This window comes from Octopus bimaculoides, chromosome 9 (genome assembly GCF_046866305.1).
Source record: "Octopus bimaculoides isolate indiv1 chromosome 9, ASM4686630v1, whole genome shotgun sequence".
NCBI lineage: Eukaryota > Metazoa > Mollusca > Cephalopoda > Octopoda > Octopodidae > Octopus > Octopus bimaculoides.
Genome location: NC_142936.1, coordinates 31,924,509 through 31,947,074, shown reverse-complemented (window position 1 = coordinate 31,947,074; position 22,566 = coordinate 31,924,509). Strand labels below are relative to the sequence as shown.

The following is a 22,566-nucleotide window of genomic DNA, read 5'->3' as shown; positions in this document are numbered from 1 at the left end:
ACACCCCTTGACTCACTCACACTCTGTCTCTTACAAACACACACATACATAAATGTATACAAACATATTTACAAAGACACACGTGTGTATGCGCGCGCGCGTGTTGTGTGTGTGTGTGTGAGAGAGAGAGAGAGAGAGGGGGGGTGAGAGAGAATATTGCGAAGAATGAATGAAATAAACATGAAATGAAAAAGTCGTATAAATAAAAGCTCTTGTACGGAATGTTTAAATTTGTGGACTTAGTAAATATTTCGAACCTTTTTAAAGAAGTGAATCATAAATATGAAGAGCCTAACATTTATCCGAGGTCAAATTATTCATGCATCACAAGTATGGAAGCATTTGGTGAAGTCGATTTCATTTGAAAAGCGAAGCTTTTTGCCGTTGCTACATCAATACCGGAAGTTGACATTGCATCACAAGTATGTAAGCATTTGGTACAAAAACGTCAAAATAGAGAGTGAAGCTTTTTGCCGTTGTTACGTCAATACCGGAAGTTGGCATTGAGGAACCTTTTTAAAGAAGTGAATCATAAATATAAAGCAATATTATTTATTTTTAATTTTAAAAATCAAATAAAGAGCCTAACATTTATCCGAGGTCAAATTATTCATGCATCACAAGTATGGAAGCATTTGGTGAAGTCGATTTTACGTGAAAAGCGAATACACAGACATCTCTGTTTTATATATTAGAGATACACACACACACACACACACACACATGATGAATGTAGGTATCTTCAAAACGAAACTGGATCACCACCTGCCAAGACTTCTGGATGAACCTACCTCATGTCAAGAAATGTTGAGGGCAGCAACATCAAACTCCTTCATTCACCAAATGCCACACATCAGAGGAGGTTTTGTGAAAGTGTAGCAAAGCTGAAACTAGAAAAGGGGAAAAAATATATACCAAACAATTACAAAGAATATGGAGACTGGTATATCTTCAAATTTTTCTTTTAATTTAACAGTTAGTAATACAGCATTAGTTAGTTAAAATGACCAACACATTTTTGCTGCACAGACTATATGCAGTTATGCAAGCAACCCACTATATTCTGCTATGCACTTTCATTCAAGTTCTTTCTGCAAGTGTGGTTCAAAGCAAACTGAGTTTATTTCTTTGGGATTAGCTTATTTCATTATTCTACCATGTTTATGATACAGGATAAAATTCGCTTTACAAAGGGAGGTGCCTGAATGGTAGAAGTAAATGGTAGGACAATAGCTAGTTTAACTTTTAGCTAAGTATTGTTACTATCACTAGCTTCAAATATCTTTCTTATTTTTTTTTACATTTTTTTAATAAATCATAGTAAAGTGCACCTTCCCTATGAACATCTTAAAAATATATATGACAGAATTCCATCGATGTAATTAAATTTAATTTAATTTTACTCAATCTCTTTTAATGCATAAACAAAGCCTATTAGAATACTCAGATATATTTTGACTTAATTCAATGTATATTTCATCCTGACTTGATGTCAGGCACAGAATAAATTTTATAGATTTCAACATATCCCCATCACTTTCATTTTGTATCTTAAACATAGTAGAATAATGAAATAAGGTAGCCACTAATAAATAAATTCACTTCACTTTCAACCATGCTTGTGGAAAGACTCAAATGAAGGTGCATAACAGAATATGGTGGGTTGTGTGTGCAACTGCACATACTCTGCACAGCAGAAACACTTGTCAGTTGGTTTAACTAATTAATAATGCTGTATAACTAACTGTTAAACTGAAAGAAAAATTTGAAGGTGTACCAATTTCTATACACTTTGTAATTGTTTGGAATTTACACCACTGAAAATATACATAATCCAGAGAAGCAAACCTAGATTTACCCAGATAGATTGCTCACTCTAAGCGATCATTGATGTTTATTGCTACTTGATGTGGTTAGCCAGAACCTGAAATATACCTGAGAGCTATTGTGGTACCCACCTGGATAATTTATCCCTATATGCTTATCTTATGTATATATATTATGTATATATATATATTAATTTGGCAAAAAGTATTTGCACTATAGTGTCTGATAGAATTACTCAGGATCTTCGTCTTCAAAACCTTAGAACTACACTAACTGAAGACAATATTCACCCTCACTTATAGACAATGGAATTAAGTGTGCCAAGAAATTAGACATAAAAACACTAAAGACAACGAAACATAACATCACACCTCATCTCAAAACACTACTGTATATATCAACTCACAACCCTAGAAACAATGAGGCATACAACACTATGCAAAATCTTTTTTTACTAACTAGAAACCCAAAAATTAACAACATCCTGAAAGCACATAAATTCATCAAATGCAAAAAGCAACACAAATTGCTAAAGAGACTTCTAACAAATGCGAAGCTTTACACAACAACCACGAAACTAATCGCTAAAAAATGTTGACACCCAAACTGTGGAACATGCCCCAACCTACTTGAAGGCTCAAATTTCCTTTTCAAACAAGGATAGAGGTTTACAAGTAAAAGCAACTTTACTTGTACCTCTCAGAATCTAATTTGTGTAATAACCTGCTAGAATAGAATAGAATAGAAAGTGTCGCATCAGAATTATTAAGATATAACTTACTTGGAACTGGATGCATGGCATTTAATTGTTTTATCAAAGACGCATCTTGTCGTGAAATGCTCAAAATATGGATTAGATAAACAGCCAACAACTGATGAAGGGTCGTTCTTTATGTTGCATGTCTTGTTTTCCATTTGTTTCCTTTGTTGTTCACAAAAAAGTTCATATTCCATCCTATTCCATATTTTCATATTTTTTGTTGTTTACGTTCTGTGCCCACATATGCATATGTATATGTGTATATATGTATGTACATATACGTATGTATATATGCATATATATATTATTTATATTATTACATGATTGAATGCCACGCATCCATTTCCAAGTAAGTTTTATCTTAATAATTCTGATGTGACACTTTCTATTCTATTCTATTTCATTTTCTCTCTTCTATTACTCTGTTATTCTATCACTCTTTCGTTTTCTCTCTTCTTCTCTATAATTCTTTTTATCTCCCCTTCTCCCCTTCTCCCCTCTCATTTTTTTCTCTCTTATCCTTTCTCTAAATTTTTCTCTCCCCTTCGCTATTCTCTGTCTGTCATTCTCTCTCCCTCACTCTTCCTCCTTTGCTCTCTCATGGCTCCCACATGATCATCGGCCATCTTTCTTTCTTTCTTTCTTTCCCTAACTTGTGTTTCTTTCTTTCCTCCTGATACAGCTGGACGAATCAGACGTATTCTTGTCTGTCTCCCATCTAAGCTTGCTTCTTCACCTTCACTACCTCACTCTGTTTAGGCTTAGCAGCCCTTCCTGTTTGTTTTCACTGTCCTGTTTTTGTTACCCATTTTGACCCTCCGCAAAATCCCAAATTTTATTTAATTTGCTTTGCAGGAGCAACTGTTTTATTGAAGGCGTAGCTTGTCATGAAATGTTCAAAATACAGATTAGAAAAATAGCCGACAACTAATGAAGGGTCGTTCTTTATGTTGCGTGTCTTGTTTTCCATTTGTTTCCTTCGTTGTTTGCAAAAAAAGTTCATATTCCATTTTATTCTTATTTCGTATATTTTGTTGTTTACGTTGTGTGATGTCCTGTGCCCACATATGCATATGTATATGTGTATATATGTAAGTATGTACATATACGTATGTATATATGCATATATATATTGCTTATATTATCATTATATATATATATATCCACAAAGTATAGTATTAAATATCCATCATGGCTGATCTTATCAATCAGTTTTGTGTAAAGAATGCAATGGAGTGTTAGGTAACAATCCGATTATATAACTTTATGCTCATCAGAGTTAGCCAATATGGAAATATTTATATTATATATTCTACAAATATCAAACCAATTGAGAGACCAGTCATCAGAGTTGATAGCAGCATAATAAATAAGGCTATTAAGGATATGAAGACAGGGAAAGCCCCTGGGACATTAGGAATCACTGCCGTGATGATTAAAATTTCTGGTGGTGTAGGATACAGCATAGTCACCCATATAGTTAATCACATTATTCAGGAAGGCACCATTCCCAATGACTAGTGTAGTAATATTATAGTTAGCTGCTACAAGGATAAAGGTGATACCTTAGATAGAAACAACTACAGAGCAAGTCATGAAAGTTACTGAGAGGGTTATAGTTCAATTGATTAGGAATAAAATTAAACTAGATGTGATGCAGTTTGGTCTTGTTCCTGGGAAGAGTACCACAGATGTCATCTTCCTAGTGGGACAGCTGCAGGAAAAGTACTTGGCCAAAAGTAGCCATTGTACTTAGCCTTTGTCAACTTGAGTTCCCCGATCTGTTATATAGTGGTCTCTAAGGAAGTTAGGAGTAGAGGAGTGGCTGGTTAGAGCTGTACAAGTCATGTACAGTGATGCTGTCAGTAAGGTGAGTGTCAGGCATGAATACAGTGATGAATTTAGCGTTCAGGTAGGGGTTCACCAGGGCTCAGTTCTCAGCCCACTCTTAGTCCTCCAGGCCATAACAGAGGAATTCAAAACTGGGTGTCTGTGGGAATTGCTATATGCTGATGACCTTGCTCTTATTGCAGAATCTTTGGTGAAGAAATTCTAGGGATGGAAACAAAACCCAGAACCAAAAGGCTTTAAAGTTAACCTAGCAAAGACTAAAGTTGTTCTCAGTAAGAAAGAAGATAAAACTCTCTTTCCATCAGGTAAATGGCTCTACTCAAAATACAGGAAAGGAATTGGAAGAAATTCCATTCACTGTACCCAATGTAAACTACGGACACATAAGAAGTGCAGTGGAATCACAGGTAGATTAACAGACAAAGTCAGCTTTGTATGTGGCAGATGTGCAGGAACAATAAGCACTAAGAGCACACAAGACTTAGATTCTCTCAAACGCCCAGGAGGCTTTCTTAAGGTTGTAGATAGCTTCTGTTATCCAGGTGATCAAATTAGCAATGGCGGAGGATGCTCTGAAAGTATTGTTTCTAGAATAAGAATGGGGTGGAGGAAGTTCAGAGAGCTATACTTCTATTGGCAATAAAAAAACTCTCTCTCAGAGTGAAAGATAGACTGCATGATGCTTGTGTGCAAACAGCTATATGCTATGATAGTGAGACATGGGCTCTGAATGTAGAAGACATGCGTAGACTGAAGAGAAATGAAGGTAGTATGCTTTGTCGGATGTGCAACATCAGTGCGCGTGTACGACAAAGTGCAAATGTATTAAGAAAAAAGTTGAGCATAAAAGGAACCAAATGTAGCATGCAAGAGAGAAAGCTACTTTGGTTTGAACATGTGATGTGTAAGAATGAGGACAGCTACATAAAGAAGTGCCAATCACTGAAAGTGGATGGTACCCATTGAAGAGGAAGACCTAGGAAGACATGGCATGAAATGGTAAGGACCGATCTCAGGATATTGGGCCTCATGGAGGAAATGACAATGGACTAAGATGTCTGGCAATAAGAGGTTCTTGAGAAGACCCACCCACGTCAGTGAAACTGAGTTCTAGAAGCACTGCATGTCCCACTCACACTTAACAAGAAAACTTCTCACAACAAACAAAACTACATCTCTTCTCTTCCCCATGTCTATTTCATGCACTATGCTTACTTCCCACTCCCCAATCCTGTCCTCTTGGCCCTGTTACATTGTATCATTGCTCTCCACTAGCCCCCAACCCACACATAACAAGAAAATTTTTCAAACACTCTACCCCAACAAACCAATCTACATCTCTACAACTTTTCTGTTCCTCATATTTCCTCCTTCATACATTATGCTTACCTCTCACTCCCCAGTCCTGTCCTCATGACCCTGTTTCTCTGTATCATTGCTATCTGGTAGCCCCACCACTCTATATATACCCAGGTCTTCACCACTCACTTCCACCCCCTCTGCACTCTCTAATCACACTTCTTTCACAATCTTTTGCCACTTATATTATGATGTTCGAACCTCAAGGGTATACCCTGGCACTTGCTACCATCTATATCTTTCTCTTCCATTAATCAACCATCCCATTTATATTCTAATCCCTGTCCCTTGTGAGTATGTCTGGCACTTTACCACTATCACTATCCTGCAGTCTCCTACTCTCTCTCTTCTTCTCCTACACTTCCCCTAGGTTGGGTAACCATGTATCTCCTCTGAGTAATCATATATCTCCTTTGCAACAACACACCTCTCTATCTCTCTCACTTTTTCCGGCCAGTAACTTTGTACCTCCTCTACAGCAAGACACCTGTTTCTGTCTCTCTGTCTCATTATAATCTTTCATCATCTAACACAAGATCACTTCCTCTAATGCACCCTCCCCTCTCAAAAGATTTTTTTTTTTTTGTCTTGCAAGGTACTTAGTGACCCTGTCAGTGTGGGTGCTACTTAAAAAGCATCCAGTCCACAATGTAAAGTGGTTGGTGTTTGGAAGGGCATCCAACTGTAAAAGCTGACCTTGCCTGTGCTTGTACAACATAAAAAGCACTAAGTCCGTTCTGCTGAGTGGTTGGTGTTAGGAAGGGCATCCAGCTGTAAAAATCCTGCCAAAACAGTCACAGAAGTCTGATGCAAACTTCTGCCTGGCTGGCTCCTGTCAAACTATCCCACTCATGCCAGCATGGAAGGCGGACGTTAAATGATGATGATGATGATGTGTGTGTGTGTGTGTGTGTGTGTGTATATATATATATATATATATATATATATATATATATATATATATATAATCAAAATAAGTAACACGGATTTTAAAGGTGGTTGCAGTACGCACGTTTCATGCTACTCCATTTATTTAAGTAATGCGAGCATTACATTATTACATTAAATGCAATATGTAGAGCAATCTTCAGCTGCACAAAAATGTAGAAAATTACAGTAGAATAGACATATTATAATTGTGGCAACATATATATATATAATATAGAGAGAGAGAGAGAGTGAGAGAGAGAGAGTGAGAGAGAGAGAGTGAGAGAGAGAGAGTGAGAGAGAGAGAGTGAGAGAGAGAGAGTGAGAGAGAGAGGTCTATATATATATATATATATATATATATATACGTCTATATATATATATATGTGCGTGTGTGTGTGTTTGTGTGTGTGTATTAGGCAAATAAGAAGAGAGGATTAACAATTGACAAATATCAGCTGGTAAATATTTGTTTGGATCTATTTATTAATTAATTACAATCATGTGTATAAGTAATCAAAATAAACAAATAAATAAATAGGCAAATAAAAATAAATAAATGAATAAGAATAAATGAGTGAAAAAATACTAAACTCTTACAGCTGTTTTCTATTATGGGGTTGGCCAATTTCCCAAGTTTTCCACATCATACCAGCAATATGTGGAAAACTTAGCAAATTGGACAACCCCCATAGTAGAAGCAGCTGCAATAGCATTTTTCACTCATTTATTCTTATTCATTTATTTATTTTTATTTATTTATTTACTTGTTTATTTGTTTATTTTAATTACTTATATATATATATGATTGTAATTAATTAATAAATGTTTATAGGCTGATGTTTGTTGATTGATTGATTACCCTCTTCATTTTCTTATTTGCCTTATAAATTCTGGGTAAATTTCTGTTTTACCCCCACTCATACCTATTATCCAAGTGCAATATTGTCCTGCAATAGTAAGCACTTGGATATAAATACGTAGATATACATCCAGAAGTATATTGGATATTTATTATCCCATAGATGGTTGCTTAACCTCTAACTCATACAGACATATATATATATATATATATATAGTGTAGTATATTGCCACTTAAGTGTGGCTGACCCCTAGGGGTGGATGGGTCAGCCACACTTAAGTGGCAATATACTACACTTTATCGTGCAGTTACTGTTAATACTTCATTTAGAGAATTAACATTGCTTATATATATATATATATATATATATATATATATATATATATATATATATATATATATGTATATATATATGTGTATGTGTGTGTGTGTAGTAACAACAAAAAGGGAGGAGGAGAATTTTGATTATCCCCACACGGTGAGTTGTAATGCAAAAAATATATATAAAATAAAAGAAGGAACATGCATGCAGTTTATATAGTTTTTATATATTTTATAAGTGAAAGAGTATTGTGTTTGTCTACCAGTTTTCGCTTTCACTAATCATAACATTGAAATTATTGTAATTTCATATTTTCTTAAAAAGATTTTGATCCATATTGTGTGTAAAGTTTGTAAATGAATGATTCAACAAGTAGAAATATCTAAGGGGTGGTAATTGGTGATCGTTTGTAGTGCTTCTGAGTCGTAGTTTTCTGCAGAATTCTGAAATATTGTCTTTAATTTCATTCTGGTTAGATCTTCATGGGGTTGGAGTAATTTTAATCATCTAGCTAGTATACTGATTTTTGTTGCAGAGAGAGTTTTCTCTAATAAATCTATTACTTTGGATTTCTCCTGTATGTTTTGTTCTAACGTGTGTCCCTGTTTCTCTCCCCTCAGTCTAAAAACTGTTTACTGTAATTTGGTTGGTAGAAATTATCAGTGTTATTAATTATATTGAGACCATTGATAAACTTTTGGAATTTAATCAATACTAAAAAATATAAACCCTAACATTCAACTTACAATGGAATACAGCAAAGAACAGCTCCTTTTCTAAGATATTATGATAAAAAAAAGTCCAACAACCACATTGTAACTGACATTTATCACAAACCAATGGACTCAAAGCAATATCTCCTGTTTAGCTCATGCCGCCTGAAGCACATCAAAGGAAATATCCCCTTTAATTTGGCAAAAAGGATTTGCATAATAGTGTCTGATGGAAATACTCGGGACCTCTGGCTTCAAGACCTCAAAACAACACTAACTGAAAGACAATATCCACCCTCACTTATAGATGATGGAATTAAGCATGCTAAGAAATTAGGCCTTAAAACACTAAGGGTAACAAAACATAATACCACACCTCATTTCAAAACACTACTGTATATATCAACTCACAACCCTAGAAGCAATTGCTTACAAGGGACCAAAAAATGAACAACAGGGTGACCAAGTTAGTAGTGGGGGTGGGTGCGCTGAAAGTGTAGCTGCTAGAATAAGAATAGCCTGGGCAAAGTTCAGAGAGCTCTTACCTCTGCTGGCGACAAAGGGTCTCTCATTCAGAGTAAAAGGCAGACTGTATGACACATGTGTACAAACAGCCATGCTACATGGCAGTGAAACATGGGCCGTGACTGCTGAGGTTATGTGTAAGCTCGCAAGGAATGAAGCCAGTATGCTTCGATGGATGAGTAATGTCAGTGTGCATACCCGACAGAGTGTAAGTATCTTGAGAGAAAAGCTGAATATAAGAAGCATCAGTTGTGGTGTGCAAGAGAGACGATTGTGCTGGTATGGTCATGTGGCGAGAATGGATGAGGGTAGCTGTATGAAAAAGTGCCACACCCTAGTGGTTGAAGGAACCCGTGGAAGAGGCAGGCCTAGGAAGACCTGGGATGAGGTGGTGAAGCACGACTTCCGAACATTAGGCCTCAAGGAGGCAATGACTTGTGACCGTGACCTCTGGAAATATGCTGTGCGTGAGAAGACCCGGCAAGCCAAGTGAGACAAAAATCCAAGGCCTCTGCCAGGGATGTAGCCAGCCCACTTACGCATAACACCCCTTCATTGGACACTAAACTCCGCTTGTAAAGACATGGTGAGGCAAGTGAATTCGAAATTGAACTAAATTTTTAGGAACACTAAACTCAGCTTGTGAAGACCTGTTGAGGCAAGCGAAAGTGAAATTGTGATGGCACCTGTACCAGTGGAGTACTAAGAGCACCGTCCGAGTGCGATCATTGCCAGAGCAGCTGTCTGGCTTATGTGCCAGTGGCACGGAAATAGCACCAGCGTGATCGTTACCAATGTCGCTTTCCTGGCACTTGTACCAGTGGCACTTGAAAAGACATTTGAGCGAGATTGTTGCCCGTGCCGATGGACTAGCTCCTGTGCAGGTGACACATAAAATACACCATTTCAAGTGTGGCCGTTGCCAGTAAGACATTCAAGCGAGGTTGTTGCCAGTGTCAATGGACTGGCTCCTGTGCATGTGACACGTAAAATACACCATTTCGAGCATGGCCGTCGTCCCTACCACCTCACTGGTCCTCGTGCCGGTGGCACATAAAAGCATCCACTACACTCTCGGAGTGGTTGGCATTAGGAAGGGCATCCAGCTGTAGAAACTCTGCCAAATCAGATTGGAGCCTGGTGTCACCCCCTGGTCCACCAGTCCTCAGTCAAATTGTCCAACCCATGCTAGCAGATGTTAAACGACGAAGATGATGATGATGATTCTGAAAACACATAAATTCATCAAATGCAAAAAGCAACATAAATCGCTGAAAAGACTTCTAACAAATGTAAAGCTTTACACAACAACCACGAAACCAATGGTTAAAAGATGTGGATGCCCAAACTGTGGAACATCCCCCAACCTACTGAAAGGCTTAGAATTCCTATTCAAACAAGGAGGGAGGTTTACAATTAAAACCAACTTCATTTGTGCTTCCAAGAATCTAATTCATATTATAACTTGTTCAGGTTGTGGATATAACTATATAGGACAGACAAGTGTTACACCTGGGCCAACAAAAAAATGGTGTAAGGGAGATAATCTGTCCTCACTAACTCCAGACTATTTATTCTTTGGTGACAAATGACCATAACAAATTCCTGTCTCCCAGAGGTGAAGAATTGTCTTCAGCTTTAGAGTCTGATGAGACATCTGTGAGGCTAAGTTTTTTGGTCATGCAAAACCATTGGTCACTCTCTGACTGGACATAAACTTAATTACTAGACGCAAGAGTGGTTGTGTGGTAAGAAGCTTACTTTCCAGCCACATGGTTCCAGGTTCAGTCCCTCTACATGGCACCTTGGACAAGTGTCTTCTACCATAGCTTCAGGCTGACCAAAGCCTTGTGAGTGGATTTGGTAGACAGAAACTGAAAGAAGCCCATCGTATATATATATATATATATATATATATATATATATATATAAATATATATATATATATATATATAAATATATATATATATATATATATATATATATAAATATATATATATATATATACATATAAATATATATATATATATATATATATATATATATATATATATACATACATAGGTGCAGGAGTGGCTGTGTGGTAAGTAGCTTGCTTACCAACCACATGGTTCTGGGTTCAGTCCCACTGCGTGGCACCTTGGGCAAGTGTCTTCTACTATAGCCTCGGGTCGACCAAAGCCTTGTGAGTGTATTTGGTAGACGGAAACTGAAAGAAGCCCATCGTATATATGTATATATATGTGTGTATATGTTTGTGTGTCTGTATTTGTCCCCCCAACATCGCTTGACAACCGATGCTGGTGTGTTTACGTCCCCGTAACTTAGCACTTCGGCAAAAGAGACCGATAGAATAAGTACTAGGCTTACAAAGAATAAGTCCTGGGGTCGATTTGCTCGACTAAAGACGGTGCTCCAGCATGGCCGCAGTCAAATGACTGAAACAAGTAAAAAAAAAAATTTTTTAATTATTTATCCGCTCCCCAAAAGATGCACAATTACCTCCTCTGTCCTCAATAACAACAATCACCAATTACCTCTCCTTAGATTTTTCATATTGTCAAATCATCCATTCACAAACTTCTCCACACACAATATGGACTAAAATCTTAAGAAAATACAAAATTACAATAATTTAAATGTCATGATTAGTGAAAGTGAAACCAGTCAACAAGCACAATACTCCTTCACTTATGAAATATATCTAAAAATATATAAAAACTATGTAAACTGTGTGCATTTTCCTTCCTTTATGTTTTATGTTCTTTGCCATGCCTCACTACCAAGTGTCGAAACCACCATTCTTCGCCATCATCTCTGCTGGGCAGGTCACATCCAGTGTATGGAGCCCTCCTGTCTCCCAAGGATCCTGGCTCTATGGAGAACTTGCAATCAGAACAAGACCCAGAGGAGGTCCAAAATTCCCTTTTAAAGACCAGCTCAAATGGACCTTAGCTCAAGCTAACATCCAGCCATCCTCATGGGAACAGACTGCCATGGATAGGACAGCCAGGAGGACTGCTATCCACAGTGGAGCCAGCTCCGTTGAGCAGAACAGACAACAGAATGACGAGGCAAAACGCTGGAGAAGAAAGGAGCATCTTCAACATCCTCAACCTGCACTGACCATCCCATGTGAGTTCTGCCCACAACTCTTTCACCACCGACTTGGACTCCAAAGTCACTTTCGGCACAAACATCAGCCAAGGAGACTGGATGAAAACTGACGAACCCAATGCTTGGATACAAGCTGGAGCCGATAACGATATATGTATACAGGGTGTGTAAGGTATTTGAGGACACACCTTTTTTTTGGTCATTGCTGCATTTTTTACTAATTTTGTATAACTTTTGTTTCAGAAAATAATAATGGCAGATCCTCAGCTTACTCAAGAAATGAAGAGGCATGCTGTTATTGTAACTGAGCATAGCTATTTAGAAATATCTCGATTTTTAAAAGTTGCCAGATCTTTCGTCTACAAAGTTTGTAAGGAGTTAGAGACTGAAGATGGAAACGTATCATCAATATCAAAGCATAAAAAGCATTCTAAATGCTCTGAAATCATCAGAACATTTGAATTTATCCAGCAAGTTTAACAGACCATTGATTACAATCCCAGAAAGTCCATGAGGTCAATTGCAAAAGATCTCCATATATCAGAAATGTTGTTCATGAAGACATCAGGTATAAGTCTTATATGATTAGGAAAGATCAATTTGTCAGAAAAAGCAAAGTAAAGTCACTACATCAGATCTAAAAAATTCTTAAATAAACAGAAAAATCCAGCGGGAAAAGATTTGATTTGGTTATTCTCAAAGGAGAAAAACTTTGACTAAGATCAAAAAGTTAACAGAAGAAATAACAGATGGTTTTGTGCAGACCCTTCTGAAGTTCCAAGTGTTATGCATACAAAATTTCCTGCAACTGTCATGGTTTTATGTGTTATCAGCAATGAAGGACATGTGATGCCTCCGTACTTCTTTCCACAAGGCCTTAGAGTGAACTCTGCCATCTACAATTGAAAACAATTGCTAACCCCTGGATAGACAGTGTATGCAATGGAAGGCTATATGTGTTTGTGTAAGACTCTGCACTATCGCACATGGCTCTAGTAACAGAGGAATGGATGGCTGAAAATTTTCATGACACATAACTCCTAACATTTGGTCTCCTAATTCCCCAGATCTCAATCCATTGGGCTATTACATGTGGAGTGTTGTTGAGAGAGAAGGTCAATGAACACGCCCATAACACCAAAGGTTCTTTGAAAGCTGCTGTAGTCAGAGTAATGTTCAAAATGAACCAGGACCACTTGATTCAAGCATGTAGATGATTTAGATCTCATATAGAAGCAGTTGTTGAAGCTGAAGGTGGCTTTATTGAATAACATTATAGAAAAGAAGGTTTATTTTTATCCTCATAGCATGTTTTGATAAATAAAGTTATCTTTTATCATATATCTGTTTTTTTATAAACATAAATCTGCCCTCAAATATCTTATGCACCCTGTATATATTGTCAATATCATATATTCGTAAAAAAGAAGCACACTCTAAAGTATAGAGTAGTAATGTATTAAAAGTAATTAAGTTTATGTTCAGTCATAGAATGAGCAATGGTTTCGCATGCACAAAGGCCTTAGCCATGCAAACGTCTTGTCAATCTCTAAAGCTGAAGACAAATGTAATTCATCACTTCTGGGAGGCAGGAATCCATTACGGTCATTTGGTCAGTTGTGACCAAAGAATATATAGTCCGGGATCAGTAAGGACAAGTTAGACCTGGGCCAACAAAAAAATGGTGTAAGGGAGATAATCTGTCCTCACTAACTCCAGACTATTTATTCTTTGGTGACAAATGACCATAACAAATTCCTGTCTCCCAGAGGTGAAGAATTGTCTTCAGCTTTAGAGTCTGATGAGACATCTGTGAGGCTAAGTTTTTTGGTCATGCAAAACCATTGGTCACTCTCTGACTGGACATAAACTTAATTACTAGACGCAAGAGTGGTTGTGTGGTAAGAAGCTTACTTTCCAGCCACATGGTTCCAGGTTCAGTCCCTCTACATGGCACCTTGGACAAGTGTCTTCTACCATAGCTTCAGGCTGACCAAAGCCTTGTGAGTGGATTTGGTAGACAGAAACTGAAAGAAGCCCATCGTATATATATATATATATATATATATATATATATATATATAAATATATATATATATATATATATAAATATATATATATATATATATATATATATATAAATATATATATATATATATACATATAAATATATATATATATATATATATATATATATATATATATATATATATATACATACATAGGTGCAGGAGTGGCTGTGTGGTAAGTAGCTTGCTTACCAACCACATGGTTCTGGGTTCAGTCCCACTGCGTGGCACCTTGGGCAAGTGTCTTCTACTATAGCCTCGGGCCGACCAAAGCCTTGTGAGTGGATTTGGTAGACGGAAACTGAAAGAAGCCCATCGTATATATGTATGTATGTATTTGTGTGTCTGTGTTTGTCCTCCCACTATTACTTGACAACCGATATTGGTGTATTTACATCCCTGTAACTTAGCAGTTCTTAGTATAACTTGGCAAAAGAGGCCAATAGAATAAGTATCAATCTTACAAAGAATAAGTCCTGGGGTCAGTTTGTTTGACTAAAGGCAGTGCTCCAGTATGGCTGCAGTCATGTGACTGAAACAAATAAAAGAATAAAAGAATATATATATATATATTTATATATTCCCAACCATATGGTTGGGAAACAAGCTTCTAACCACACAGCCATGCCTGCACAAGAAAAAAAACAAACCCACAGTTTATAAAGTTGCATTTCCCAGTAATTGGTGCAATTTTGATTACTGACAGTTGTAATTAAGAATAGTTGTAATTTCAACAGTACCTATTACCAGACATTCTAATTAGCAAGTTATAATTACTAACACATTATCAATATTGAAACTTCTATCATAGAAAAGATGTTTCACTAAGCTGTACCTAAACAGAGATGAAATATAGGGGGAAGGTAAATGACTAATGATTCATTATTTATGTTTCTGTACATCTTCAATATAACACTTTATTCTCAATTAATCTAGCAGTAGGTAATAAGTATTATATCTTGAAATTTTATTCACAATAGATTTAGCTTCTTATGAAGTTATATAAATCTGCTTTCAGTTTAATAATTTACCGAATCTGAAATTAAATACTGCTTTTTGAAGGAACCAAAATTTGTTGAGTTATTTATCTTTTACCTGCTAAAATATTTTACAGTTCCTTCCTGCTTCCTCAACCCTATTGTTGATGTCATCAGTGGACCAAAAAGATTCCTGAATGTTCCACAGACTGCACCAGTTGACCTTGATGTGTATGTAATATGTTATTTATTAGTATCTGTTCAATAGTCACTAATTAATACTTTTCTTCATTTAAATTTCAATTCCTAAATGAACCTGCCTTTGGCTTCGATGACAGCCTCCAGGTGACCTTGGAACCAGCCACAAGCTTTCATCACTATCTCCTGTTTTAGGACCTTGAGGCTCGTCCTTCATGTTGCAGCTGGATTTGTTGGTCTCTCATTCCACCACACACCACACAAAGAAGTTGGTAGGGTTGCATTCAGGTGAGTTGGGAGGCCAAATGTCAGGTGCTGTGTGATCAAAGTAATTTTCTCTAACAGCCAGGCACAGAGTCTTGCTTTCACATATATGGCCTCCCTGTAGCTACCCAATCCACTTTGCTCAGAACACAGATGTAGCTGTCAATGTTCAACCTGAGGTTCTCTGGGAAGAAGTAGGGTGGCATGACGTCACCTTCACTGCTGACGATACCAAAGACCGTCATTGTCATTGGAAATTTTGTCTGCATGGCTCTGAGAACATCCTTGGGTGAGACAGTGAGTTACCTGTTGTTCTGGAAGTTGATCTTCTGATCTTGACAGAAATTCTTATCATCAGAGAAGAACCACAGCATGTCTGGCTCCAGTGGGTGTTGATCAGCTCCTTAGTGTACTTGAGTGGCTTTTCCTGCATTGCCTTGGACAGAAATTGTTCTTTCCTCATCTTGTATGAAAAGTAGCAAATATCCTCATGCACAACCAGCCTGATGAGCTTTTTATTCACACCTCCCAGTGCAATAGCATGCATTGACTTGCTGAGATCATTGTTGATGATCTCCTGGATTTCTGCTGGTGTTCTGATGGCGTCAGATTGTCGGTCATGGGTTTTCCTCTCTGCTGTCACTTCATAGTTGAATCTTAAATTTTCCAGCTCCTTTCTGATCTCTTCCACCATCTTTCTGCAGACCTTGAGGAAGTCTGAAATCTTCCTGTTTGTCCTTCCAGTGCAGATCAAGGATGACTACATGCCTTTTCCACAAAATGAGGGTTCAAAATTTTCCATAGTAAATTATTCTGCAAAAAAATAAAGCAAAAATGGTTATTGTTTTTAAGAAGAGAAAGACCAGCAATGAAAGTAAAATATATATGCATAAAATCAGCAGTTGAAAATTACGAACAAATACTGCCTGCACCCTACATGTATTGTGTTCCATGGCTTCAATATCTGTTCCCTCCAAATGGTAACAATTCAAGCAGAATATTAATCATTTTAACCCACCCACCCAGTTATTATTACTGACAGTCAAAAAAGTTGTGAAAAAGCCATGAGCAGTGTAACTCACTGCACACAACAGGCCTATAGATTTCTATGACCACTTCCATGACTTCTTGACATAATTACTAATGTTTAAAAAGTGTACTGGTGATGTCTGTTAGCAACTGGAGTTTTTCTTTTTTTCTAGTTTCTGGGTCTGGAGGAAGAGGCAGCCCCATGACCTTCAGAGACCCTCCAAGACTAGTGAGATTCATGTTTTTTTTTTAATCTTTATGATTCAACATCAGCAGGAAAGATATGACCAGAGAGAGAATTCTAGAGGTCTGACATTATGGGAAGAAAGGACAGATAGCTATGGGACCTGAATGGGTGAGCACAAGACTGAAGAGAGCAGGAGAGATAAGTGAATTGAGGATTCCAGGGTAGCAGTGGGATAAGCTCATTTAGCTCCAAGGAACAGAAATCATTACAGCTGTGGAAAAGGCACAGACAAGAGACCACATGCTTGTGAATAACTTTAGTCAGTTGGGTAGCCCTTTTCTGGGTATGATCAAGGATGTCTATACATGCAGCAGCAGCATCACTGCCCCATGTATGAGAATGTGAGAGTTGTACTATGCTATGAGTGTAACTTGAGCTTTGTAGAATATCAGTAATTTCAGGGGACTGATGTATATTCTCAAAAGAGAAGAACCAGTGAGACTGAGCTTGAAGTAATTTGGAGTGAAACCTGGTGCGACATCATCAATGAATGCCTCAATAACCACATGGTTAAGGAATAGGATAGAAAGGACAGATAGACCTGCCAGAAATATTACAGGTGATTGTATATTCAAGCAGCAACTTGGTATCTGTTCAATTTGCAATTAACTCAGTGTAAATTATCTAGCCCTGGCTGATTCTAAACTTAATCCAGTAATGGAACCTTGTTTTGGAAGTTCCAAGGTTTTTTGTGCAGTGTGGAACCACCTCTTAGCCATTATTGTTCCCAAGTCTACTCAGATCTGGAGTGTAGCACATGTCAGGATCCCCTGCCTGACTCTTCATCAGTTACTACAATGAGTGTTCCAGTTGATTCAGTCAATGGCACAGCCTGCTTATGAAATTAACATGCAAATGGCTGAGCACTAAACAGACATGTGTGCCTTTAACTTAGTTTTCAAGGAGATTCAGAGCAAGACAGAATGTGACAAAGCTAGCTCTTTTGAATTACAGGTACAACTCATTTCTGCCAGTTGAATGGACTGGAGCAACATGAAATAAAGTGTCTTGCTCAAGAACACAACATGCTCCTGGGAATCAAACTCAAGACCATATGATAGTGAGTTGAATACATTAACCACTAAGCTTCATGCATTCATTGTCAGGGACCCAGCTATGGATTGAATACCATGTAACCACCTGGGCCAGGTTACATTGAAATCATGAGATGCAGCATTGTGGATGTGACTGATTTCAGCAGATGAACTTATTGAGTCATTGGTAAATATCTCTTGATACTGTGTAGATAGCTGGGATCAATCAGTTCAATCAGCAAACTACTTGTAGCGTACAACTTAAGGGAAACTTCTCTCTCTGTTATATATACATAAATACGGACGTAGTAGATAACAGCTAGCCTTTGGCCGCCCTTTTGGACCCTGTTGTGTCCACTACTCTGATTGGTTGGTATTGGCGCAATTTGTCTCTTGCCCTATTGTACACCAAGATGCAATCCAACCAATCGCAGCCTTCAGATAAGGTCACATGAGACAGTGTCTTCTTAACCTCAGTTTGCGCCGACTGCATTGTATAAAACGCTAGCTTCACACCGTCTCGAGGTCTTTCGGTTCCAGACCTTTTGAGGTCTAACCACTGACCACAGAGCACATAGCCAGTTCCAGCGACAACACAACAGCAGCCACATGGAGACTCATCAACACTCTTGCAACAGCATACGGCCATCTCTTTCTTTGTCACCTCCATCCTCTTAACATCAACATCATCTCTCTATGTACACTCCAACCAGCAATGCTCACACAGGTTCTATCTCTACACTGCTTGTGAATTACTTCACCGTGGTTAACAGCGAATACAACCTGTGACAACCTTCTGTAACAAGACCGGCTCTGCATCGAAGCCACAACTTCTTATATGACAGTACCTCAACCGGCTCTGCATTGCAGCCACAACTTCTTGATACAGCACTTCAACTACTGTGTACCTTGACTACAAACTGGTATTTATCATCCTTGTGTCTGAACATTCTTTTAACATCATATTGTAGACTCTTTTTATGCTCTGTACTTATCACACACGCGTACATCCATGTTTGTACACACACACTTTGTATACATAACGGCCTGTCTATTATTATGCATATATGACGCACACACAGTCACACATGCTAACCTATCAATTAAATCTTCTCTTAAACATTCTACCCGGTTGTGTCTCTCTTTTCCTTCTGGCACTTATACTCATTTATCTTTTTTCATATTTTGTTTGTGTCGACCATGCGATGTACTAAAGGAGCCATTCTCGTCACTTCTCCTTCCACGCGGTCGTTTACATACTATTATCATTTGTAGTCATGGAATATGCAAATGAGGTATTTCAGTTAGTGAAAAATGAATGTTTCTAAAACCCAGGCCAGACATTCGTGCCTCATTGCACAGCTTCCTAACTAGATGATGAAATTATCATTTGTTGCACAATTAATATTCAAAATCACTGCCTCATCAGCAGACTGTTTGGGATTCATACTGGGCAGTCATAGTAGAATACAGTGGTTTTCTCCTGCAGAGTTTGCTGAAGAGGTCCGATTTACAACAGTTAAGGATCTTTGTTGTAATGCAAAATGCTTCTGCATAAAAACCTACAACAAGGCTAACCAAGTCCGAGAATCTTTATCTTTGCTTGAGCACAATTGATTCCATTAATAATAATAAAAAATCATAAGCTCTGCTTCTGAGTCATCTTACATTTTTTAGACATATATAAAGAAGCATATGTATTGAGCCTTAGTAGGAAATCATTAGCTGATTCTCTCTGTTTATAATTTAAGTCAAAAATTTTGACTTGACTGAAGTCTTTTCTTTAGGTTATTTTTCAGGAGCACACTAGAAATATTCAAAGAACAATTTTGAATTGTTGTAGAACATCGGACACCTTTCAGTTTGATGATTACATTAATGCCACATAATACAAGGAATTTAAATTTAATCAGTTTAGACTTAGTTTTATCTATGGGGTGTGTTTAAAAAGTATCCAACTTTATTTTTCCCTGCCAAAACTAATGCAGTATTGACAAAAGCCTTTCAGTGGGAGGTGATGCCTCTATTCCTGTGCACAAATGAAAAATTTCATGTCAGAAGCAAGGGCCTGGGAACAGAGGGTGCACCCGCACCCCCTAGAATTTTCAGGGGGTGCAAGATCAAAATTTGCACCCCCTACATAATCTTACCAGTTGCAGAAAAAAGTGTCTAAAATGTATCAGTATAAAATGCTGAAGTTTGATCTCGTTTCAAAACAAAGAAAAAAATAAATATATAAATAAATAAAAGTGATGAAGCTAGCATAAAATTCCCTGGGGAGTTCTGAAGGCAAGTAGCGTCAAAATACAAAAAAGTAAGTGACACAATAACAACAACAAAACCAGCATGTATGGTTCATTTTGAATATATAGCATTACTTGAATTATTGAAGACAGCTCCCACCCAGTTTCTGCCTGTCAATACTTCTCTCCATCTTTTAGTACCACTCCCAAGTTCTTTGTAATTGATGTTGCTAAAGACTTAAAACATGGTTGAATAGATTCGACCGTTTGACCCCAGTCTAAAAATAAAGCCCCTTCAGAATTCTTTCAATACAAAACGACCATTATTTGCTTGACCACTGCCTGGGTAAGTGCCTTTATTTTCAACTCCAACTTTAGTCTTGATTCACCTTTTCATTCAATCTTTACTTTCCTTTTTGTCTTTATTCCTCTCTATCTGCTCTTAGGAAATAGTTTCCTTTTAGCGTTACTACTAACAAATCATATCTTAAAGACGTGGTTTAGGCAGAATGCCTTATATATTGACGACTTTCATTTTTTTTATCTTGCCTTAATTCTGTCATATTATTAATCAAAAGTCTTCTTGCCTATATATAAAATAGTATCTGCGTCATATCTGTTTCCGATAGTGTCCTGCTTTTTCGTTTTATATAGAAAACGTTGATTTAATTAGTTTGATAAGTGCCTCTGCACGAAACTCTCGAACCTTCAGTCACTATGTGACTTTCTCTGATGAATAAATCTATACTTATTGAGACTGACTCAACATAAGTTCTATTTTTCTTGTTTGAACCACTAACCTCTGATGAGAACCCAATAATGTTAGGAAATCGATTAAAGTTGTTCATCTTTTTTTTTTCAATCTACGGAGAAATGGCTAAATTTGCCCTCTTTATAAATATACGATATATATATAAATATAAATAGACCTCGATAATCGGCTCAGGATTCTCCCCAATGACTTTACAAAGGACACTTGGGGCCCCAGTTCGCTGTGAACCATTTGATAGCTGGTATCGTTACGAGGTCTATTTATATTTACCCACTTCTCTACTTGTAGAGTAAGCTCTCCTCCGGTTATATAGTTTTACCGTATATTATCACAATGTGTGTATATATATATATATATGTATATATATATATATATATATGTATATATATATATATATATATATATATATATATATATATATATATGTGTGTGTGTGTGTGTACAGAGAGAGAGAGAGGTAGGTAGGTACATATGCAAGCACACATACACGCATGCATATACATACGAATGTATGTATTTGTGTGTCTGTATGTCACCCCCACCATCGTCTGATAACTAATGTTGATGCGATTATGCCCCTGTAACTTGGAGGTTCGAAAAAAGAGGCGATAGAATTAATACGAGGCTTCCAAAGAATAATTCCTGGCGTTGATTTCTTCAAATAAAAGACGGTGTTTTAGTATGGCCTATCGTCTTTTGAAGCATATTGGGGTACTACTCAAGCAGAGCGGACCCGAACGCGCGTCCGCGCTAGCTAGTCGTGAGTGGTCGATCCTACGAAAAGTGCGCGCGTGCAAATGAATACATGTGTGCGCGTGCGCGCGTATGCAAATTAGTAAATAATTTCTTTTAAACAAAGTAAATAATTTTTTTTAAATTACTTTTTTCTTTTCTAAACAACGTAAATAAATTTTAAAAAAGGTGCACATTGGGATTAGACACTGAGGGAAACTTGATATGCTAGAAATAACAGCTAAACGCAAAAAGAAAAAAAAAACTGTAACCGTTACCTTTCTGAAATCACTGTAGATATATTTCGGCTATGTGCTTGATAAATGTCTGAAAGTTCTCCCACGAATTCCCACACTTCATATCGTAATAATCACGGTACATTGGCTCATCAATATGTGACCATTTCATGTTACCACATGATCCACTTTTATATTTCAGTCTACGTTTTATCCGTGACCAGAATGGGCCACATATCCGTGAAAATCGTAGTTCCTGGCTCCACATTTTCAATGATTGCAGCTTCTAACGTTTCAGCCTTTCTATCAGTTATAATGTTGCAGGTAGCCCTTACGTTGTTTAGAAAATAAAAATTATTTTGTTCACAAAATTTAATTAAAAGAAAAAAAATGTATGAAGTTAACAAAAACAGATAGTGTGTTATTTTTATTCCTTCTACCTATCTACGTTGTTTAGAAAAGAAAAAAGTAATTTTAAAAAAATTATTTACTTTGTTTAAAA

The 22,566-nt window shown here is 37.1% G+C and overlaps 1 protein-coding gene across 3 annotated transcripts in view; it reads left to right on the top strand.

The window, feature by feature from the left end:
• Positions 1-22,566, top strand: part of LOC106875589 (uncharacterized) — a 305,124-nt gene that overhangs the window by 268,683 nt on the left and 13,875 nt on the right. For all 3 annotated transcript variants that reach the window (XM_089357338.1, XM_089357340.1, XM_089357339.1), the window contains one exon: positions 15,447-15,540. In XM_089357338.1, coding sequence (XP_089213464.1) covers positions 15,447-15,540 — 94 coding nt within the window. The remainder of the gene's footprint in view (positions 1-15,446; positions 15,541-22,566) is intronic.